The following is a 19173-nucleotide window of genomic DNA, read 5'->3' as shown; positions in this document are numbered from 1 at the left end:
ACCTAGTAGAATCAAGTAGGGAATATACATGATTCTGTCTGCTCTATATACTGTCGTCCGTGTGCACAGACCAATACTTTGTATGGTAGGTAAGTATAAGTGTGTCTATACAAGGGCATCTTATCTGATGCCATGCGGGCGATTATCTGTACATGAGGTGTTGCATGCCTCTTCTATCAGTCCTCAAGGCTAAACATGCCTTGTAGTTTAACTGCGCATGCTGCGGCATGCGGCTTCTCTTCTGACCATGAGGCAGAGCTTCTTCATGATCCGGGTCGAGGACCATCTAGGTCCGTCCAGATGTTGCCTAGGCTGGTCTAGGTCATCTAACGGCATCCAGGCCGTTCTAGGCGTCTCTACGAGTCTCCGTTGAGTTGGTAAGTCTTTCCAAGACGGTATATATGGCGGGATAGGGGCTAAGGTCATGATGACCTCCGTAGGAGGGGTTCTCGGTTACATGTTATTGTAACATTACCTCCGTTTCTGGGTCGAAGTCTCCGACTACGACAAAACTCTCTCCCGGGTTTCTTCGTCTGGAGTGGCAGTAGTACTGCGGGTATCAACGGGAGTGGGTGACCGCGGCGCGGGGTTCTTTGCGATTAGTTCTTCTAGCGCAACGTGGTTCTTTTCCCAATCTACGAGGAGTTTGTAGTATTCCTCGTCGTCTCTAAACTCTGGGAGGGGTGATTCTTCTCCGAGTCGAGGGCAGTGGACCGACAGGTGGTCGGGTCCGATTTCGCTGCAGATGCAGCACACAGTGTCTGGACACTTTCTAAAAGTGTGTCCGTATCCTCCGCATCGTCGACAGATGCAGGTGCGGTCTACTCGCGCTTTCTTGGTAGGGCGCGGGGGTCTTTCTAATCTTTCTCCAACGCGCTTCTTCGCGATGTCTACGAGGTCGCTGAAGTTGTCGGGGAGGAGATGTAGCGCCATTGCGCGGATTTTCTTCTGGTCTTCCAGCACTATGAGGGCTCTAGTTGCTGGGTCTAAGTCTTCACGGTTCACCGATATTTCTAGGTGTCGCGTGGTGCGGATGATGTCTATCACCAAGGATGCGGATGCGGCGAAGTTGACATCTGACTGTCCTAGGATGTCACCGATCTCTAGGAAGTGATCTGGGGAGAGAATGGCCGTTTTGGCGACGGCGCCTTTCTCGAGGTGGTCGAGGATTTTGGAAAATCCAGAGTTCCTCAGGGGTATGATAGCAGAGGTGATGTTGTTAGGCATAGATGGTTGCGAGAGGTTCTCACGAGTATATCATTGTAGAGGGTTTATATGGGCCTCCAAGAGTGCTCTAAGCTCCGCTTGATCAGTGCTAAGTTATCTTATGATCTCTTTTATCAAGGTTCAATCATGAAGGCGTGGAGTGCCTCATGGTTCTCTTGGCAGAGGGGAAAGTCACCATGCCAGTGCGTTCGAAGGATAGTTTCGAGTCATTTCGGACTATCAGAAGCAGAAGTTTTGCGTCATTGCGGACGTGCGTGTCTTGATCTTTTCGTTTTAGTCGAATTCTGTCAAGATCTGGGGTATGTCGTTTCGAGATGTTCTTTTTGTTGATTTTCTCGATCGGCGTTCTAGAGGGTTCCATGGGCTTGCAGGAGTTTCCAAGGAGTTCGTCTCGTGATAGTTTAGTGTCTTTCCGGACAGAGGTGAAGGTAAGGCATCCGGGGCTTGCAGGAGTTTCTCGGTGTATTAGTCTCGTCTTCAAGGTGAAGGGATCCGTGTCTCCGGGTTCGTCCTTCTTCTTTTAGTTTAAGCGTCTTCTCGGACGTTTTCTCAGTTTAAGGTCGTGATGGACCGATGCTAGTTTAGAGTCTTCTCGGACTTCTGCGCAGTTTATAGTCGTGCCGGACTCGTGGCAATTGTCGATATTTATAGATAGGGGTGCAGCCGAAGTGAGGGGAAGTAAGAGTGAAATGAGTTTTAAATGAGAATTTCACCCCCCAAGTAAGCCGATTGATCACCGATCAAATCTAAAAATCTAAATCAAGGTTTCCGCAGTCAGGGTCGGACTGATCCGTGACTGGTGCGATCTCTCCCTGGAATAATCTAACATCCACAGGGTCGTCCTGGTGGGGACAGTGTCTTGCGATACGCTTTATCGTTCGCTGAAAGTAGTTCTGCTGTTTAATCCGATCTACTTCCATCGGAGTCGTCGCGGGTTCTTCTGCTATGGCAGGGGCCGCGGAGGTGGTATTAACGACTATCTCGTCGTTATCTTCATCGTCAGTTCCTTCCATCATTGCTATATCGGCCGGATCTGGCTTTAGGAATGTGGGTGTGACTGGTGCGGTTCTCGATCTTTCTGGAAATGAAATGATCGGCTCGGCTCGGTTGATCCATTGATCAGCGGCCGGTTCATCTTCTGCTAGTTTATACTCGTGGCGGAGTTTCTTCGGTGACGGCACTTCTGCCGTGACTACCGATCTACCTTTTCCAAGAACCGAAGCAGGTTCTGCTGAAAAGACGTACTTCTGAGTTTTCTCCGGTTCAGGGGCTGGTCTAGGGATCTTTGCACGAGGGGGCTCCTCGTCGAAAGTGGCTCTGCCTTTTCCTAAGATCTGGGCAGGTACTGCAGAAAATCTATATTTATCTGCGGGTGGTGAGGTGGCAACTAAGTCCGACTGTCTCATGGACTTCTTCTCGACGTTCTGAGATGTCGAGGCGTAGGGTTCCAACGGCTTGGTAGCCGGTGCGTACTCGAGGATTTCGTGGAGTTCCTCGATTGGGGTTAGTGTTGGATTGAATCTCCGTCTTCCCGAGGTTAGTTTCGACTTGTTTCGGAGATCTTCCATCGGCGAATCAGCCGGTTCAGGTAGTTTAGCCTCATTTCGGAGGTTCTGCGTGACAGGTGCTTCTGTCGGATCTAGTTTATACTCATCTCGGAGTTCTTCTGTCTTCTTCGTCAGGGTGCCTACCTCCCTTCTTTGGCGCGTGTTTCGCGTCCTTTTTTCTCTATGGAAGAGCGGCTTCAACCCGTTCCTCTTCCTACCTCTCTCGATTATTCTCTCAAGTCCTCTTGACTTGTCAGTGGCAGGGATAGTTACTGTACCTTTCTTCCAGTCTATGGAAGGTTTCACAGCGGCCAGCCATGTGAATCCGAGTAGGATGTCGTCCAGGCGCGGGATTACAAGGAATCGTCCGTGCATTACTCGGTCGTCAATCTTTATGAGGAGTCTGCAAAATCTTTTAACTTTGCCTCCATCGACTATCGTTCCGTCTCCATTCATTACTCGTTTTGGCGTCCGAAGGAGGTGCGTTCTAATGCGATATTTTTTGCAGAGTTCTCCGCTTATAAATGAATCGCATGCGCCGGAGTCTATGACCATGGTGGTTGTGATGGGCGGCTTAGTGGTTGATATTACGGTGGCGGCAACCCGTAATTCTTTCTTCTTGGATATGCTGTTTTTGTTAATTATCAGCAGTCCAGTCTTCTCCTTACCAGCCGCTGTCTTGCGGACTGTTTCTTCTTCGATAATCTTTCTCCTCATCGGGCACTTATGGTCGTTGGCTTTGTGTCCAACGTGATGGCAAGAAAAGCATCGTCGTTGCTTCAGGTGGTGTCTTGTCTCCATTCCTGAAAGGTTAACGGCGGTGTCGGTATTTCTTCTAATCATGATCTGTGTCGGTGTGTTCATGGTAGAGGGAGTAGTGCGAAGGGGCAGTGATAGGCTTAAGGATTCAAAGCTTCGTACGTCTGTCTTGACAATTTGTGGATAGCTTTACGCCGGTCTCGGCGGTTTGGTCACGAGAGTAGAGGTCTACACTTGTCTCAGCGGTGCGGTCGGTATCGGTTTCAACGGCGGTGCGTGATGAGCAGGGCCGGGAAAGTAAGACTTGATTCTTTTGTTACGACTAGGATAGGTCGAGCTCTCCCTAGGCGGATTGCCTAATCTGATAGCGGGCTCGCTACTGGAGAGACGGGGATCTTCTCTCGAATGAGAGGTTCTGGGGTTCCACTAAAGGTAGCGTCGGCTTTCCTTTAGGTGCGGCTTAGACTGAGTGATTGGGATGATCACACAGAGGAAGTTCTGATGAAAACCTAGTAGAATCAAGTAGGGAATATACATGATTCTGTCTGCTCTATATACTGTCGTCCGTGTGCACAGACCAATACTTTGTATGGTAGGTAAGTATAAGTGTGTCTATACAAGGGCATCTTATCTGATGCCATGCGGGCGATTATCTGTACATGAGGTGTTGCATGCCTCTTCTATCAGTCCTCAAGGCTAAACATGCCTTGTAGTTTAACTGCGCATGCTGCGGCATGCGGCTTCTCTTCTGACCATGAGGCAGAGCTTCTTCATGATCCGGGTCGAGGACCATCTAGGTCCGTCCAGATGTTGCCTAGGCTGGTCTAGATCATCTAACGGCATCCAGGCCGTTCTAGGCGTCTCTACGAGTCTCCGTTGAGTTGGTAAGTCTTTCCAAGACGGTATATATGGCGGGATAGGGGCTAAGGTCATGATGACCTCCGTAGGAGGGGTTCTCGGTTACATGTTATTATAACACAGTGGTGACAAAATACGAGCCATACAAGCATGATAAAGGTTTGCAGCACTTCTGCAACGTGAGGCTTTGTTGGTGATATGTTCAAGGTGTGTTGTGGGAAGATACCCAAGAAGGATTTGCGCACGTTGGGATGGTTTTTGACAAATCTCTTTCGGAATATTACCAATAGTAAGGTAGACAGGGTATGCAGTTTTGTTATGGAACATAGTGACTTGTGTTTTATCAGTCGAAATGATAACAGGAATGATAGTTGCGCCTGGCTGCTGTTTGTCGAGCATTTTCTGTCCAATATCAAGGTTAATTTGATCAAGCAAGTGATACGGAATCTACATAAGCTCACCTACGTATTCCACCACCATTTACCAGTGTGCATGTCACTGAACAACCGAACTGTTTCATCAGCATCTGTGTAATGGTGTTCTGGTGCAAACACGAGAAAGTCTGCAAAGTCTGGGTTGCCAAAGAGATCCTTGATACATTCGATTATGTCTCGGTAGAAAATATCAAAAGCTTCGCCTGCAATGACGACTTGTTCACGGCGAAACTTGGGGCGACCAGGAAGTTGCGTGTCAATGATCCTATTAAGCTCCCTCGCATTTTTGTAAGAAAGACAGAGGCGTTCACTAACCTGTGAATGAAGATGTCACTTTCAAGTAAATCTTTTTAGAAAAAAACCTACACCATCAATACTAAGCAAGTCTGAGAATGCTGTTGAGCTCAGGCCACGTAACTTTGCCCATCGTGCGATCTCCCAGTCCATTTGAGAGTGGAATGGAGCATAAGGATTTTCTGCGCCATCAATACTAGAAGCATACATAGCATTTGCGTTTTGAATTTCGGCTTGGGAAATAGGTTGTCCTGCTCGATGATCAGGATATGACACGACATGGACTCTGTCTTGATCGATAATTCGACGTTCAATCTGGTGGCGTGTTTGATGATCAGCGCTGCCATTGTCGTTGTCCATCGAGTCATCTGCTTGTGGCTCTTCCCCAGGTACGCCCTCGTCCTCCTGTACTGGTGGCTCCCACTCGTGCTCCTCTCTATCATCTTCCTCGTCACTACTGCTTTCGGCATGCTCGTCACAATGCCAAGTCTGATCTTCATCAAATGGGTCCAAAAATCTGTCTTCAAGGTCCTGCATTTCTGCGTCGTTGTGTGCGGGAGGGCTCGGAGTGTAGACATGATGGTGAGAGGAGGCAAGGACAGCTTTGCAACGTGAATCCTGAGTTTTAGCCAGATGCAGGCTCAAGCCGGTGACAGAAAAATCATGAATGCATCCAGAGCATTGAACCATGCTTGTGAGTCATGGTGGTGGTAGTGATAGATAACTGTAATAAACAAGCATACACCACATTAGCAAAAATCGGGAGCGATGACGGACCTTTTTAACTTACTTAAACGAGGGTAAGGGTGACGTCCAAGTTGCAAGCAAGCAAATTAGGTGCCGAGCAGGATGATGTTCATATCCGGTAGAAAGAGTGATGCAGTGCCCTTTGACTGTTCTGAAATAGATTAGCTCCTCGCAAACAAGGTACATGCTATATAACATACCAGGACTCCAGTCACCAGTGTTTGACACGTAGGGTAATTTTTTTTAGGAAACCATACCAGACTAAGTAAGACTGCACTTCTTGAGCCAGAAGATGGGCGCGAACAGGGTGCGGGCAACGCTCGAGGCAGCTAAAGAGCAAGCAAGCAAAATCGGTGTGCGTACCCTCATCACAGCTGATGAGCTCGTCAGAGAACGTAAGACCAGGCATGAGACTGCACTTCTTGAGGAAGATGGACGCAATCAGGGTGTGAGCAATGCTTAAGGTGGCTAAATTTGCCATATCTGGTGAACAGTTAAGACAAAGTTAACAGGACAATAGACAGTAACAGACCTTGTGGTATTGAATGGGGGAAAGAACGAAAGGATCAGCGCCAAACTTGGAGGCGTCAATTCATTGCCAAGGTCAGGTGCGTTAGAAAAGTACCCCGGTGTATACCATTGACTCGTTTTGTAGAATCAGTGCCAAACTTGGAGGCGTCAATTCATTACCAAGGTCAGGTGCGTTAGAATCAGTGCCAAACTTGGAGACCTCAATTCACTGCCAAGGTCAGGATCAGCGCCAAACTCGGAGGCGTCAATTCATTACCAAGGTCAGGTGCATTAGAAACTTTGAAAGTACCCCGGTGTATACCATTGACTCGTTTTGTAGAATCAGCGCCAAACTTGGAGGCGTCAATTCACTGCCAAGGTCAGGTGCGTTAGAAAAGTGCCTCAGGGTACACCATTGACTCGTTTTGTAGAATCAACGCCAAACTTAGAGGCGTCAATTTGCCGCCAAGGTCAGGTGCGTTAGAAAAGCTCACAGATGTCGGTTCACCACTCCCATCAAGAAAAAATTGATAAATTGCAAGAACTGGTATACGCGGTATTGAATGGGGGAAAGAATGAAATGGCGCTTGGATTCCTGGAGCAATGGTTTTTCGCCTGAAGCGAAAAGTTAAGTTAAAGATCAATTCACAAATGAAGTTAAGTGCACTGGACTTTCAGGTAGGTCAATTTCACCGATGATAGGAGGAGTTGCTGGGGTCCAGGATAACTAAGTAACGTCACCTTGCACATATCTTGTTTTCGGAAGCTTTGGGGAGCCGATCCATTTCAGAACAGTAACAGGGCACCTACAGGTGCAACGAAGATAGGAAGATGTTCGTATCCAGTACGAGAATGGTAGAAAGTGCCTGCAAAAAAGTTAGGATGATGTTCGTATTCAGTACAAGATAGCATGGTCGAAAGTACCTGCGCAAGGAAGATAGGACGATGTTCGTATCTAGTACAAGAACGGTAGAAAGCGCCAGTGCAAGGAAGAAAGCTTCGGCCCAGTGCAAGGAAAACGAAACGTGGGTCCTGGACAACGGATTATGGAAGCGCCAATGCAGTAAAAGCTTCCATCTCCCGAAAAATGCTGGGCACTAGTACATTAGTTAGCATATTATGGCAGTGCTGGGCAGAAAAGCCTCCAGTGCCCCCCAAAATTTTTTGTGTTCGTACCTTTAACTTCTCTCCCTCTCACTCATTGCAAAACCACATTCATTCATTTTCGTCCTACCTATATATCATATTAGCACGCTATGAGTAGTGAAAATCATCCTGCTCGAAGTATGTACTCACATCCGGCCTTGTTCGTATCCGAGTCACTCATAGCTGCCTATGTCGTCCACAGTGGTCCAAAATGCAAAGAAGAAGGCTATGGATAAAGCGGGTCAGTACAATTGAAGTCCAGGGAAGCGTCTATACTCACAAAAGAACAGTCTGGTTACCAGAGAAGACTCGGACTAACACTCGCAAGCAGCATCAGGCTACTAAGGCTAAGAAAGGCTCACAGCTGCCTGATTCTGAGTCAGTTATCGATACAGAATACAATGAACCGCTGTGGGGTTCACAGCCACGCTCAAAGCCTAAATCAACAAAGAAACATAGTCGTCAGTAGTACTACCTGTTTAAATTTTCGAGTCATACCCAGTGCTTTACGCCAACAGGTGAATTGACGCCTGTCTCAGAAACAGATGACGAGGCAGAGGCTGTGAAGCGCAAACGAAGTGAGCTCAGTAATCATAAAAAATTTGCTTGCCACTCACAATCGACTGATATCCAGGGCGACTAGAGAAAAAGTCGTCAGTTCGTCATAATGCCTACAAAAGGCCTTCCAACAATAAGTGTTCAGAACAAACCGAGAGCAAAGAAGCAGAAGACCGCAGTGACACCGATTCGACTCGTTTTAGATTTCGGATCCTCGATATCGCTGACATCAGACTCTGGTTTTTTAACTTTAAAATTATTGAAGTCAGATACACACATACAGATTCCAACCTTCGTTCCGGGCTCCAAGGCAAAGAAATCGCTTGGTCTTCCTGTGAGTTTTTGAACCTGTGACTTGAGTATATGTGACGCTGAGATCAAAACACTCTTACAAGGTTGATAAACAGTCTGCTCGTGCTCGCAAACAAGCTGCAGAGGTATAAGCACTCAGGCTACCGTATAATAGCCATATTCTGATCTCATGTCACAATTTTTAGACACCTGTGTGGCCCGACGACATCATTAGTGAATCAGAAGAACCGTCAAGCGCCAACCACTCACCGGCATCATTGCTCAAGTCCAACACCAGCACCTTCGTCAACCCATCGACATCGCTCAGTACTATCGACCATGCATCCAGTAGGGCCACCAGTCAAGTTCCCAGTACAGTGGAGAAGGCGAAATCCGAGCCGGACATGTCTGACACTGAGCTCAAGTCAGATGTCAGTATCATCATTGAGAGTGGAACATCTACGCACAATTCTGGATCCTGAAGTGCCACAGAGCTCATCTTGACCAAAGATGGGAAGGTGAAACTGACGGATCAAAATAGTGTCACATGGCAGGTCGTCCAAGGTGCCATCCTTGAAGCGAAGGCGCACATGACATTCACTTCTGGCTATCCGGAATTAACCGAAAAGGCATCCTTCTCACGCCAATCGCTCCTCAAGGCAGCTCGTGATCGTGGTGCCTCGTCTATTGAGAAGAAAATTCAGATTGACGACGGGTATGCTTCAGCTCTTGCAGGCCTGGTAAGCCAACCTGTCACTGAATCAATTCGCTCCAAGTCATCTATTAACATATCACATGACATCTGTAGGTTGAAGCTAGAGTACCATTGTTTCGTGGTGATCTGAAGGACGAGGCTTGCAATCAAGTTGCTGCTTACCTTCGCTTAGGATCTAGTAACTGTACCGCTCTCCTTGTCAACCACCGCTACCATTACTTCATGAAGTTCAATGTGTGTCTCGCAACTCATATCATTGCCTTGTACTGACTTACTACTGATATATTTCAGGATGATGATGTGCCGAAACCGGTGCAGAACAAGCCCTACCTGGGCGATATTATGGTTCACCTCATGAAGGGCTGTTATTTCAATGGACCGAAGTCAGTTGGTGTCATGTTTGCGAGGAGATTTTCCGATATTGCCAAGAATAAAGCCAAAAGGCCCGAGGTCACAATTCCAATGGTTGCTTTGACAGCCACTTCGGTAACGTGTCCTGTCGCCATCAACATTAAGATATATTGACAATGACTATATAGGTGTACGCAGCGCTCTTCTGGAAGGCACATGGCGCTCCGGCCAAGTTTAACTTTACCGGAAATCAATTTAGCGAGGTCTATTTCTTCCATGCCAAATTTCTAAAAGATCTCAGCACAAAATCACCTGAGAAATTCCACAAGCTGATGGCCGATATCTTCGCTGCAATACAGTATGTCCAATCTTGTTCTCTCGTACATCTCAAATTCACTCGAGTCTTTTGCAAGGGATCTCATGCAGTACAATAGTTCCGCCACTGATGCAGAAGCTGATGCGCTTGCATTCCTCGACCTCGACGGGATGGACGAAGACTAAATCTCCTTAGTATTGTCTCTTGAAATTGTTATATACTTGCTCTTGACTATTACATTCTTTTTAATGAAAATTAATTTCTTTCTTGTATACAAGTCGGTTCTAGTAAGCAATAATAAATCTGAAAGCGCGGAAAATCTTGACAACATTAGTGCTAAGTTCTGCATAATCTGCAAAAACATCGTCTAATTATGAAAAAGTTAAAGGGGGGGTAAAAGAGTCTTAATAATCTGCTAAACGCTATATTTAGGAAGAATTTTCGGTAATTATTGAAGTTAGATCTAAACTTAGCTAAGTTTGTGCAGGAGGTTTTCCCTGATGTACTATATAAACCTGAGCATTTCTCTGTTGAAGTGCTATCACTCAAATCATCATCATCATGTCCGAGCAGCTGACTTTGTACCTTCACAAGGTGAGGAACAATGGAAAGTAAAGCAGAAAACATGCTGTCAAATAGATGCACGTAGTGGAACTGGCATTTGGCGACCATTCATCTGAAAAGTTCGTTGCATTGTCGACTTCTATCTTCATGACGTCACAATACATTCAATGCCGGCATCTGGTCCATTGCCAAGTAGAGCGGAAGCTATATAATAGAAACGAGCCTGGAGCAGAAAGAACGTCTTCAAGTGAGCTCCGATCGAGCTTGACGGAAACACCATCGAGGAGCTCAGACTTTGGCCCGCTCATGATTTTGAATACAGGCAGCGATCCTAGACGTGATAGAAAAAATCAATGGTCTTCGAAGTCCGCTTAATCTTTTATTTATACTAGTATAAGTAGTATTTCCTTGAAAGTTGATTCCAGTTTCGATGGTTCGAATGGATGGTATGTGACTGTAATTGGCAGCACGACGATTGACTAATTCTAAAGCTCCGCACCTAAAACGATTGTTGAATGGTGCCCGATAAGTATCTTTAGGTTTTGGATGTCCCTTGGCTCGATTGGATCAACAGTGCTACATCTATTCAATGCATTGTTCACATATCTGCATACTACCCTACGAACAGAAACAGTACTCACTCGTGTGCCTAGTTCGGTGCGCGTGTTCGAACACAGACATGGACTGACTTTTTGTCAGGAGCCGGAGGAATTCACATTGACTATCTTCCTCGAGCTCTCCCACAGGATAACATGATATACCGAGAACCATCACTGCCCGATAGACTCGGATAAATTTACCACATTGATGTATCCTGTTTTGAAGTAATTGCAATGTGAAATGAAATGAATATTATACTAGACTGGGTGATGATTCGGAAGAAGCGATATGAGATCCATGCTGCAGCAGCGTGGTACGGACCCACCCAAGGATCCTACATAAGCACTTTGGACATGAGTCGCCTCGGAAAAAAATCCAAGAACTCACTGCACACAGCAACCACAACACAACGTTAACCCAAACGTACGCTCTTCGTCAACTTGAATTTACTCTAATTGTCCGTCTCTCTGTCTAGGTCACACATATGTCAGGGGTACCTGATACAGCAAGAGATACTTTGAAAGGGCAGCCTGCGCCAATACAAGCTGTGGGACGGCGCAAGAACAAAGTGTGGGCAGTGGCATTCTTCAATGACTGTCGACGGGTCGTCACTGGTTCACATGATAAAACCCTGCGAATTTTAGATGTGCGGCAGACAGGAGAAATGGTGGGAGAGCCATTCAAGGGGCACACGGACCGGGTGCGATCAGTCGCCATATCTCCAGACGACAGCCGAATTGCAAGTGGTGGAGATGATACCACTGTCATCATCTGGGACGCCGAGAGCAAACAGATGTTGCTCGATCCGCTGGTGAAGCACACAGAGAAGGTGAACTGTGTGTGCTTCTCCCCGGATGGATGGATGGTTGCAAGCGGTTCACATGATTCGACGGTTGTTGTATGGGATGTGGAGACTGGCGCAGTCCTTGCAACACTTGATCATCGTAAAACCGTACACGTGTGGAGTGTGTCATTTAGCCCGGATGGGCTAAAATTAGCATCCGGATCATCTGACCATACCATCCGGGTGTGGCGCACCGTTAACGCCGAATGTTTGCTCAAGATCAACGCTGGCCAATGGTCAGTTCGAAGTGTTGTGTGGTCGCCTGACGGTAGCCAGCTTGTCTCTGGATCATCCGACAATACAGCCAAGTTCTGGGATTCGTCTAATGGAGAAAAGATCGGTCAACCGTGCGTCGGCCACACTCGCTGGATCACCTGTCTTGCTATCTCTTCAGATAACTCCTTCATCGCCACGGCATCGGACGACAGCACTGTGCGGCTATGGTGCACAAAGACGCATAAGCAGATAGGACATTCACTTAAGCACGCCAAAAAAGTTCACTCTGTCGCAATTTCTCCTGATGCAGAACTGCTTGTGAGTGGAGCCGATGATGGGAATCTTCAGCTTTGGTCTGTTAGGGACATCCTGGAGCATGAAAAAGTGGAGGGAAGCACAACAGAGTACGAAGAAGTACAAGGAGAACAACTCCGCAGCAGCGAAACCCAGGTATGTTCTTGCTCGTTGTTGTTCTGCCTTTCTATTCATCCATAACATTTTTGTATGTACTGACTCACAGAGTAATTGCGACAGCGAAAATGAGCATACCGGCTATAATGGCAATCACAAAGATCCCTCTGTTTATCAGGACGGTACAAATGACTCCGACACCCACGACGATGACGACCAGGACTCGTTATTTGACGTGAGCTATTTGTCTTCGTTCACTTTTGACCGAACGTGCACTTACTTTATGTAGATCTTCGCTATAAAGAAGACGGTTCGAAATTCCGGGGACCTTCATATCATCGAAGACATCCTGACTCATGAGATTGATTTTGACGAAGATGACAACAGACGCGATACGTATGCTAATCGCTCAATTGTAAGGGCACGAAAGTCCGAGTGGGACGATGCGCTTCAAGACGCAGTTAGGGTCAGATATTCTGTCTCTCATGATGTCGTCGACGATAGGTTACTCAGTTTTGTCGCATAGTCTATTGCTATCCAGCCCTCATTATTGGGTTACATTTCCAAGGGCATCGCCCTTTGCGGCAACAAGCAGCTCTGGGACGCAATGGAAGCTTTCGATTCCGCTTTTGTATTTTCCAATAGTGATCCGAATATCATCAATCTTTTACTGTTGATCAAGGTACTGTAGTCACTATTCTAACAGTCAGTTTGTCACCAAGCTTCGATGTCATTTTGTCCAGGCTATTGCGCTTTTCTATGCCGGTCGCTACGATGAGGCAGTGCGGCGAGTTGAAGACCTCACGACCGCTTCTCAACACTCAGATCCAATTCCGTGCAACGTTGTGAATGTGAGCTTTGTGTCAGACCTCGAATTTTTCTCACTCTCGACCATATCTGTCAGTCGTATCTACGTGTGCAGCTTGCAGTCATTGCTTTCCAGGATGGGCGGTACAGCGAAGCCGCCGATCAACTCGACCGTAGCGTTCCCAGTATTACGGACTTGTTTTCGAGCAGAGCACTTTTTGAACCTAGATTGAAGATATTCACGGTGGTGCGCCGTGAGACCACAGAGCCCATTTTACTGATCGCTGATATGCCGGACAGCTCTTCGGCTGGGACTTGGACGCGTCATGGCAAACCGTCAACCAAATACGGTGCGAAGCATGGCTCTGCGCTGATCGAGTGATCGAAGCTGTCGAATCCCACCAATACATGATGTCCATGATCGATGAGGATGTGAAGGACAGCGACCTCGAGTGGTCTACTGGTGAGCACTTTTGGGTCTTGGATGGCTTGAGCATCGACACTTACTCTGGTATCGTTTAGCATTCAAGAATGATTGCACTGCGCGCTGTGTCGCAAAGGGAGACGAAGCTGTTGCTGCAAAAAATTACGAAACGGCTATTGAACTATATTCAGCGGGCATCGAGCTGGACTCTTCATGCGAGTCACTCTTTGTGCGCCGCAGTAAAGCAAATTTGGAACGCAACCTCTTCGTAGTGGCTCTTCACGATGCGAACAGGGTTAGGGCGATAGTTGTCATTTCTCTAGCAGTTGTGCTTATTCTACCAATTGCGTAGGTCATTAAACTCAATCCTTCTTCTTACGTAGGGTACGAATTAAAGAATGCAGCGCTTCTCGGCGCTGTGCGCTGCAATGAGGCAGAAGAGGCCTTCGAAATCATGTTCTCCAAGTTGGGTGATACCCCAGATGGACAGATACGACGTAAGCCCTAAAGAACTCATTTATCTACTTGAAGATGACCTTGTCTCCAGAGCTGCAGCCCTGTCCCAGTATATCAAACATAGATTATCTTCGACAAGTCATTCACACTCGACTAGAAAGTACCCCGCCCCGTCCATTGATTCCCGACCCTCCCCCGTTATCTATTTTTGTCGATGCCTCTACTTCATTTGGTATTGGTTTCCTTGCTGATTCCCGCTGGCTCGCTTGGGAATTGTTGGACGGTTGGAGGGGAAATGGTCGAGACATTGGATGGGCAGAAATGGTAGCGATCGACCTCGGTCTTCGCGCCCTTGTCCGCTCGGGTCTTCGTGACGTGCGTGTGCAGTTGCATTCTGACAACCAGGGTGGTGTTCAAGCCCTTAAGGCTGGTCGATCTCGTAACGTGGTCCAAAATGACATTCTGCAACGTCTCTCCTCGTTTGCCCTCGAACATGGTATTCGGATCTCTGTTAAATGGGTGAGGTCTTGCGATAACCTGGCAGATGGCATCTCTCGCGGCGTTTTTCCCCCTTCCCGCTTTCGTTTCAGCTCTCCTCCTCCCTTGCCTGATTACCTCAAACCCTTTGTCCGCTTGGTGTAGTTTGATAGTTCCCTGCAAGGTTTCCCACCGCTTTACGCTATCACATGTAATGACTTTTGATATTAACAATTTTCGGGACGGACAAAATTTGTACGCTGACCTATCTTGTAATACCTCAACTCTAACATAAATATGATATTATATACCGAGATTCGCTACTGTAACATATATGAGCAATACCTATCGTGTGACCAACGGGGGACACAGTAACTACCTGACAGGACGGCAGAGCACCTCCCCACTAACTGTAATTTCCCTCGCAAGTGAAAATAACGGCTCAATGACATCCACATCAATTTCGCTCAACGGTGTGGTCGTCTGAAAGTCTATCACCTGTACGTTGCAAGATGCAATTTCCAGCGCTGCCACAATACAGAAAAGGATCCGAGGGGATGGGGAAAGTGATCGATTCGAGGCAAGAGTGGGTGGTTGAATTGTGTGGATGGCCGATATCTGATATGATTAGATCGACCTTGATGGACTCCATACGAGGGAACATGAGGAAAGTAGAACGTATGATGCGGGCAGAAGCATTCTGGACCCAAAGATGACGTACGTTGTCACAGGTGGGAATGTGTCTAAATCGCATAGTAAGAGACCAGCGATAAGTGATGTGTAGATGAGTGAGGTTTGGTGCATTGAAACTGCTGAGTTCTGACCAGCAGCACTGCAAGGATTTCAACTCGGGTGTGTCGAAGTCACGGTTTAGGTCGTCTGAAAAGGCCAGGGCCACGGCTTCCCAGCGCTTGCTCTCAGAAAGAAGGATTTCGAGCAGTTGAGAATCTGCCTGTGAGGGTTCTTGGCACGACTGTCGCATGCAGCGGCGTGTGGTGCGTACAGGGAGCTCTCCGGACACGATGCGGAGGGTGAGGGGCTGATTTCCAGAGCGTGCAAGCCACGACTGGAGGAAAGATGGAAGGAATGGTTTCAACGGTTCGACTCGCCCCGGAAGGGAGACCTGCATGCGCGACCAGACCGCTGTCGTTGAATATGATATGACTCGCCAAAAATGACACACGCGGGTGAAGACTAGGGGAGGGCTGCCAACATTGGGGGAGATGGTTGTATCTCCATAGGAGAAGACACTAGGACAGTCTGGAACGTCATTGACGACGAGCAAGAATATGTGCTGTAGAAGTTCCACTGGCAGCATATGGATGTGGGCGGCTGGGTAGTTCATGTTCACGGGAGAAAACTCGTGTGAATCAGTGAAACCGACATGGAAGGTCATAGTTCGGGTGAAACTGCAGGGTCTGAGATATGAAACTTGTCAAGCCTCTTATGTGATTTTCAACCAACACGTGTGCAAAGGAGCTCACAGGTATTCTGCCAAACAACTTGACCCTGCAACGAACAGGGTTTCGAATCAGAACTCAGTTAACGTTACTTGATACTAATCAGACATAAGCAAAAATGTAGTACACACATTAGAGTTAGCGACCCTTGGTTAACGTCGACGCTTAGCAGTCTTCTCACGCACTTTGTACGGTTTCCCACAGTCTTCCCCAGCACAATTTTCCTGAGTTAGCGAGGCTAACGCAGAAGTTAGTTGGCGGTAACGCTCCACATCCAACACCTATGCGTGGACCTTCAAGCTTCAACAACGACGCAGCAAAGGACGCTTGGGCAGATCAAGTGGAAGAAGAGCTACATCAGTAAACCGGTGAGTTCTTGCTGGGGATTATGCTGATTATGGTGCTTTTACATAGTCATATATTGCTTTATATTCCAATGTGACGAAAACCTTTCCTATATATTACGATATATAACGATATATGACGATATCTTCTTCTCACAGGTTCTCTGATGTAAGTGATGCAAGTCTCGCTATTACTCTGACACTTGCTGCGCACGCGGTCTCGTATTTTACATCATTGCTAACGCAGACAGGTATATAGTCTCCCATCCCTCGTCGTTCCACACTATACTCGACCGTCACCAATGTTTACCGTAGTCCCTCGTTTGTCTCTCGCAGGTACTTATATAATGGAGTCTTATATCAGAATTGTACTCATGAGCAAGCTTCGAATACTTGAACTTGGTTGGAACCGTTGGATGGAAACCACTGGCAAATACAAAATTAAGAGTTGACTCACTCAAAGTTACTGGGTGATATGACGAAAGCAGAGCGATGAGTACTACCTGGTAGGTCTCTGACAGGGGCCCCGCCTAGCACCGCTATGATGATTCAGCGCTTTAATTTAAGCTACTCGCTGAGTCATCATAGCACTGTTATTGCACGACACCTAGACATGTGGTAGACAACTTTTGTTATGAACTAGGTATGCTTGTTGTCCATCCTGCAAGTTGTTGTGACGTCTGCCTCGATCTCTACTCTATCTCTTCAGACCCCGCTAATTCTCCACATGCAATCGCCTGCGGTCACGTCTTCTGTCTCACGTGCGTTCATACTCCCGGCCAGCTTGCGGCCACCAATATTCATGTCTCTCCTCTCATATCCGACTCTTCAATCCCAGGTGCCTTCGCTCTTTATTACCAAGTGCATGCCCACTTTGCCGAAAACCTTTCCAGTCAGATCGTATCAAGAAACTCCACCTTGCGAATCCACCCGAACTAGATAATGCTGCACAGGACGCTATCGATGCTCATGCCAGTCTCCTCCTCCAGCGCATAGCTCTGGTCTCAGGTGAAGAGACACCTGAGCCAGATGTCGTTGAAGTAGTCACCGAAGTACAGGAATGGCTGCAGTCTCAACCAGACGACCCCAGTTCTGTGAGTCTTTTTCGTCACTGCAAAGACGACGTATGGCGGTCCTCATTGCAGATACAATTTCTTTTCATTTTCTCACATGCGACATTTTTAGCATATGGCTCTTCGGGCTGCCGTGTCTTCCCTTCAGCGATACAAAGCTCTTCAAGATCAGAGCGAACGTGAAAAAGCAGAATATCGTCGCCTCCGAAGCCAACTTCGGAACAACAAGCGAAATGCAGACCACGACTCCAAAACATCTCGTGCAGTGGAAGAAAGTCTGCTTTCCAGGATTCAAGAAATTGAGAATGAACATGCTCTGTGAGTCATCAGTAGTAAGGTAACGAATATTTTCTAAATGACTTCTCTATATAGAGAGGTGATCATCTGGTTCAGCGGCATCTGCATTGGACTTACCTCGTGTCCTTATAGCTGTCCCAATTACATGCCGAGTTAGAAAACCTTAGACACCCGCAACCCCGATATCGCAACACCAGCAACCCCCTCCCCCCACCTCCAGAGCCCTTGCCAATCGATCGGTTCCCAACCTTTGCAAGGCCCGGTGGGGGTCTTGATCCTCTCTTAGGCGGCGCCGTTCCATACCCCGCACCACCCCCGCGGGATAACGCCACTCAAGTCAATGGCGAAGCCCACGCCTCAGGATCCAAGGGGGCAAGCTCGTCCCACAAGCCAATTTTTCATCCCCCTAAGCCCCCACCCATATCCAATATCAGACCTCCCGAGGCTCCTCGGGTAGAAGAACACTGGACAGACAACACGCGACGGCCCCGTGTATCATCCATACACAGCCGCGCACCCGAGTCTCAGTCAAAAATAAACATCACGACCCGTGGAGCGCACATCCCTCCAAGCACTGTCCGTGTCAAATCTTCTCCTACCTGGGCGACACGTCCCCTCGTCGTTGAGGATCGGCGATCTGATGACGAGAGAGAGCTAAGACGCAAAGAGAAGAGCAGTATCAGTATCAGCACAGACGTAACGAATGATTTGTCCACGCGGCTAGCCTCTGCCGCAGCTTACGTCTCAGGCTATGGCTCAGGATATGAATCAGGGTACCAGCTGATGAATGCTCCGTACATGTCGTCGGCTGGTGGCAACGAAAGGGCCTTTCCGTTGTTAGAGATGCAATCACCAGAATCAGTCATGGATGTTCTGGGCTTGACCAGTTCATCAGGAGAAGATCATACGACGCCTGTGCCTCGAGCACGACCCGTTCCCAGACGGGCTGTAACTGACACAGCTCGAGTGGATAACATATCTAGGGGTTATCCGAACGTACCTTTTCTTGTATCGCCAGCACCTGAGAATGGTATGCGACGTCGAGCGACTGTGCAAAACGTTGGTCAGGCGGCCCGAGCGGAGAATGCTTCCAGAGGTCTTTCGGATGTACCTTTGCTTGGTACGCCACCGCCTGATATCGGTGTAGGACGTCGAGCGGCGGTGCAAAGTGTTGGCCAGGTTCTTGGTTTCGATGTTGGGTCATCGACGTCAAATGGGAATGTAGCAGCAGGATCTGCACGTTTGAATGACAGCGCAGCTGGTTCTGTCCGTCCCAACGACGGTGCACCGTCCCGTCCCACCGACGCGCACATCCGCATGCCTAGACCCCGACCACTTATTCCTTCCCTAGATGCAACACTGGACACAGACAGCCCAGGAAGCGTCACTACATGGGGAACCATATCCACCTCACGGGAAGGCAGCATGGATCACCTAGGCCTCCTGG

General features: G+C 47.9%; 6 protein-coding genes across 6 annotated transcripts; 3 read left to right on the top strand and 3 right to left on the bottom strand.

The window, feature by feature from the left end:
* Positions 1-501: 501 nt before the first annotated feature.
* On the bottom strand, positions 502-1227 carry HD556DRAFT_1313147 (uncharacterized protein; the record flags this gene model as incomplete). The annotated part of the gene is made up of 1 exon (XM_041300759.1): positions 502-1227. The coding sequence occupies one exon, from the start codon at positions 1225-1227 to the stop codon at positions 502-504; it is 726 nt and encodes a 241-aa protein (XP_041154339.1).
* A 3625-nt stretch (positions 1228-4852) lies between these two features.
* On the bottom strand, positions 4853-5809 carry HD556DRAFT_1313146 (uncharacterized protein; the record flags this gene model as incomplete). The annotated part of the gene is made up of 2 exons (XM_041300758.1): positions 4853-5140; positions 5192-5809. The coding sequence occupies 2 exons, from the start codon at positions 5807-5809 to the stop codon at positions 4853-4855; spliced, it is 906 nt and encodes a 301-aa protein (XP_041154338.1).
* A 1902-nt stretch (positions 5810-7711) lies between these two features.
* Positions 7712-9938, top strand: HD556DRAFT_1313144 (uncharacterized protein; the record flags this gene model as incomplete). The annotated part of the gene is made up of 12 exons (XM_041300757.1): positions 7712-7763; positions 7813-7983; positions 8041-8100; positions 8157-8179; positions 8364-8414; positions 8476-8517; positions 8578-8802; positions 8926-9111; positions 9180-9320; positions 9378-9572; positions 9626-9799; positions 9840-9938. The coding sequence occupies 12 exons, from the start codon at positions 7712-7714 to the stop codon at positions 9936-9938; spliced, it is 1419 nt and encodes a 472-aa protein (XP_041154337.1).
* A 2017-nt stretch (positions 9939-11955) lies between these two features.
* Positions 11956-14182, top strand: HD556DRAFT_1006392 (uncharacterized protein). The gene is made up of 10 exons (XM_041295854.1): positions 11956-12427; positions 12512-12623; positions 12678-12854; positions 12915-13070; positions 13132-13239; positions 13293-13442; positions 13496-13658; positions 13718-13947; positions 14003-14116; positions 14167-14182. The coding sequence occupies exons 1-9, from the start codon at positions 12309-12311 to the stop codon at positions 14012-14014; spliced, it is 1227 nt and encodes a 408-aa protein (XP_041154336.1). The 5' UTR covers positions 11956-12308; the 3' UTR covers positions 14015-14116; positions 14167-14182.
* A 681-nt stretch (positions 14183-14863) lies between these two features.
* On the bottom strand, positions 14864-16170 carry HD556DRAFT_1006387 (uncharacterized protein). Its single transcript, XM_041295853.1, has one exon. It carries the CDS (start codon positions 15946-15948, stop codon positions 15010-15012), a length of 939 nt encoding a protein of 312 aa, XP_041154335.1. The 5' UTR covers positions 15949-16170; the 3' UTR covers positions 14864-15009.
* Positions 16171-16952: 782 nt separating this feature from the next.
* HD556DRAFT_1005724 (uncharacterized protein) lies at positions 16953-18130 on the top strand. Its single transcript, XM_041295851.1, has 3 exons — positions 16953-17117; positions 17195-17450; positions 17542-18130. The coding sequence occupies exons 1-3, from the start codon at positions 17002-17004 to the stop codon at positions 17749-17751; spliced, it is 582 nt and encodes a 193-aa protein (XP_041154334.1). The 5' UTR covers positions 16953-17001; the 3' UTR covers positions 17752-18130.
* Positions 18131-19173: the final 1043 nt, after the last annotated feature.

The sequence above is a fragment of the Suillus plorans genome (assembly GCF_016647745.1).
Source record: "Suillus plorans strain S12 chromosome Unknown HD556scaffold_86, whole genome shotgun sequence".
Classification (NCBI taxonomy): domain Eukaryota; kingdom Fungi; phylum Basidiomycota; class Agaricomycetes; order Boletales; family Suillaceae; genus Suillus; species Suillus plorans.
Note: the sequence above shows the minus strand (reverse complement) of the source record. Positions and strands in the feature narration are given on the sequence as shown.

What these genes read in the sequence shown, in the direction of transcription:
- HD556DRAFT_1006392 (XM_041295854.1), top strand. Translation starts at nt 12,309, where the DNA reads ATGATGGGAATCTTCAGCTTTGGTCTGTTAGGGACATCCTGGAGCATG. An exon ending in TCCGCAGCAGCGAAACCCAG is followed by an intron (nt 12,428 to 12,511) that starts GTATGTTCTTGC and finishes TAATTGCGACAG; the next exon opens with CGAAAATGAGCATACCGGCT. An exon ending in TTCCGTGCAACGTTGTGAAT is followed by an intron (nt 13,240 to 13,292) that starts GTGAGCTTTGTG and finishes CATATCTGTCAG; the next exon opens with TCGTATCTACGTGTGCAGCT.
- HD556DRAFT_1006387 (XM_041295853.1), bottom strand. Translation starts at nt 15,948, where the DNA reads ATGACCTTCCATGTCGGTTTCACTGATTCACACGAGTTTTCTCCCGTG.
- HD556DRAFT_1005724 (XM_041295851.1), top strand. Translation starts at nt 17,002, where the DNA reads ATGCTTGTTGTCCATCCTGCAAGTTGTTGTGACGTCTGCCTCGATCTC. An exon ending in GGTCACGTCTTCTGTCTCAC is followed by an intron (nt 17,118 to 17,194) that starts GTGCGTTCATAC and finishes CTTCAATCCCAG; the next exon opens with GTGCCTTCGCTCTTTATTAC. An exon ending in AACCAGACGACCCCAGTTCT is followed by an intron (nt 17,451 to 17,541) that starts GTGAGTCTTTTT and finishes CGACATTTTTAG; the next exon opens with CATATGGCTCTTCGGGCTGC.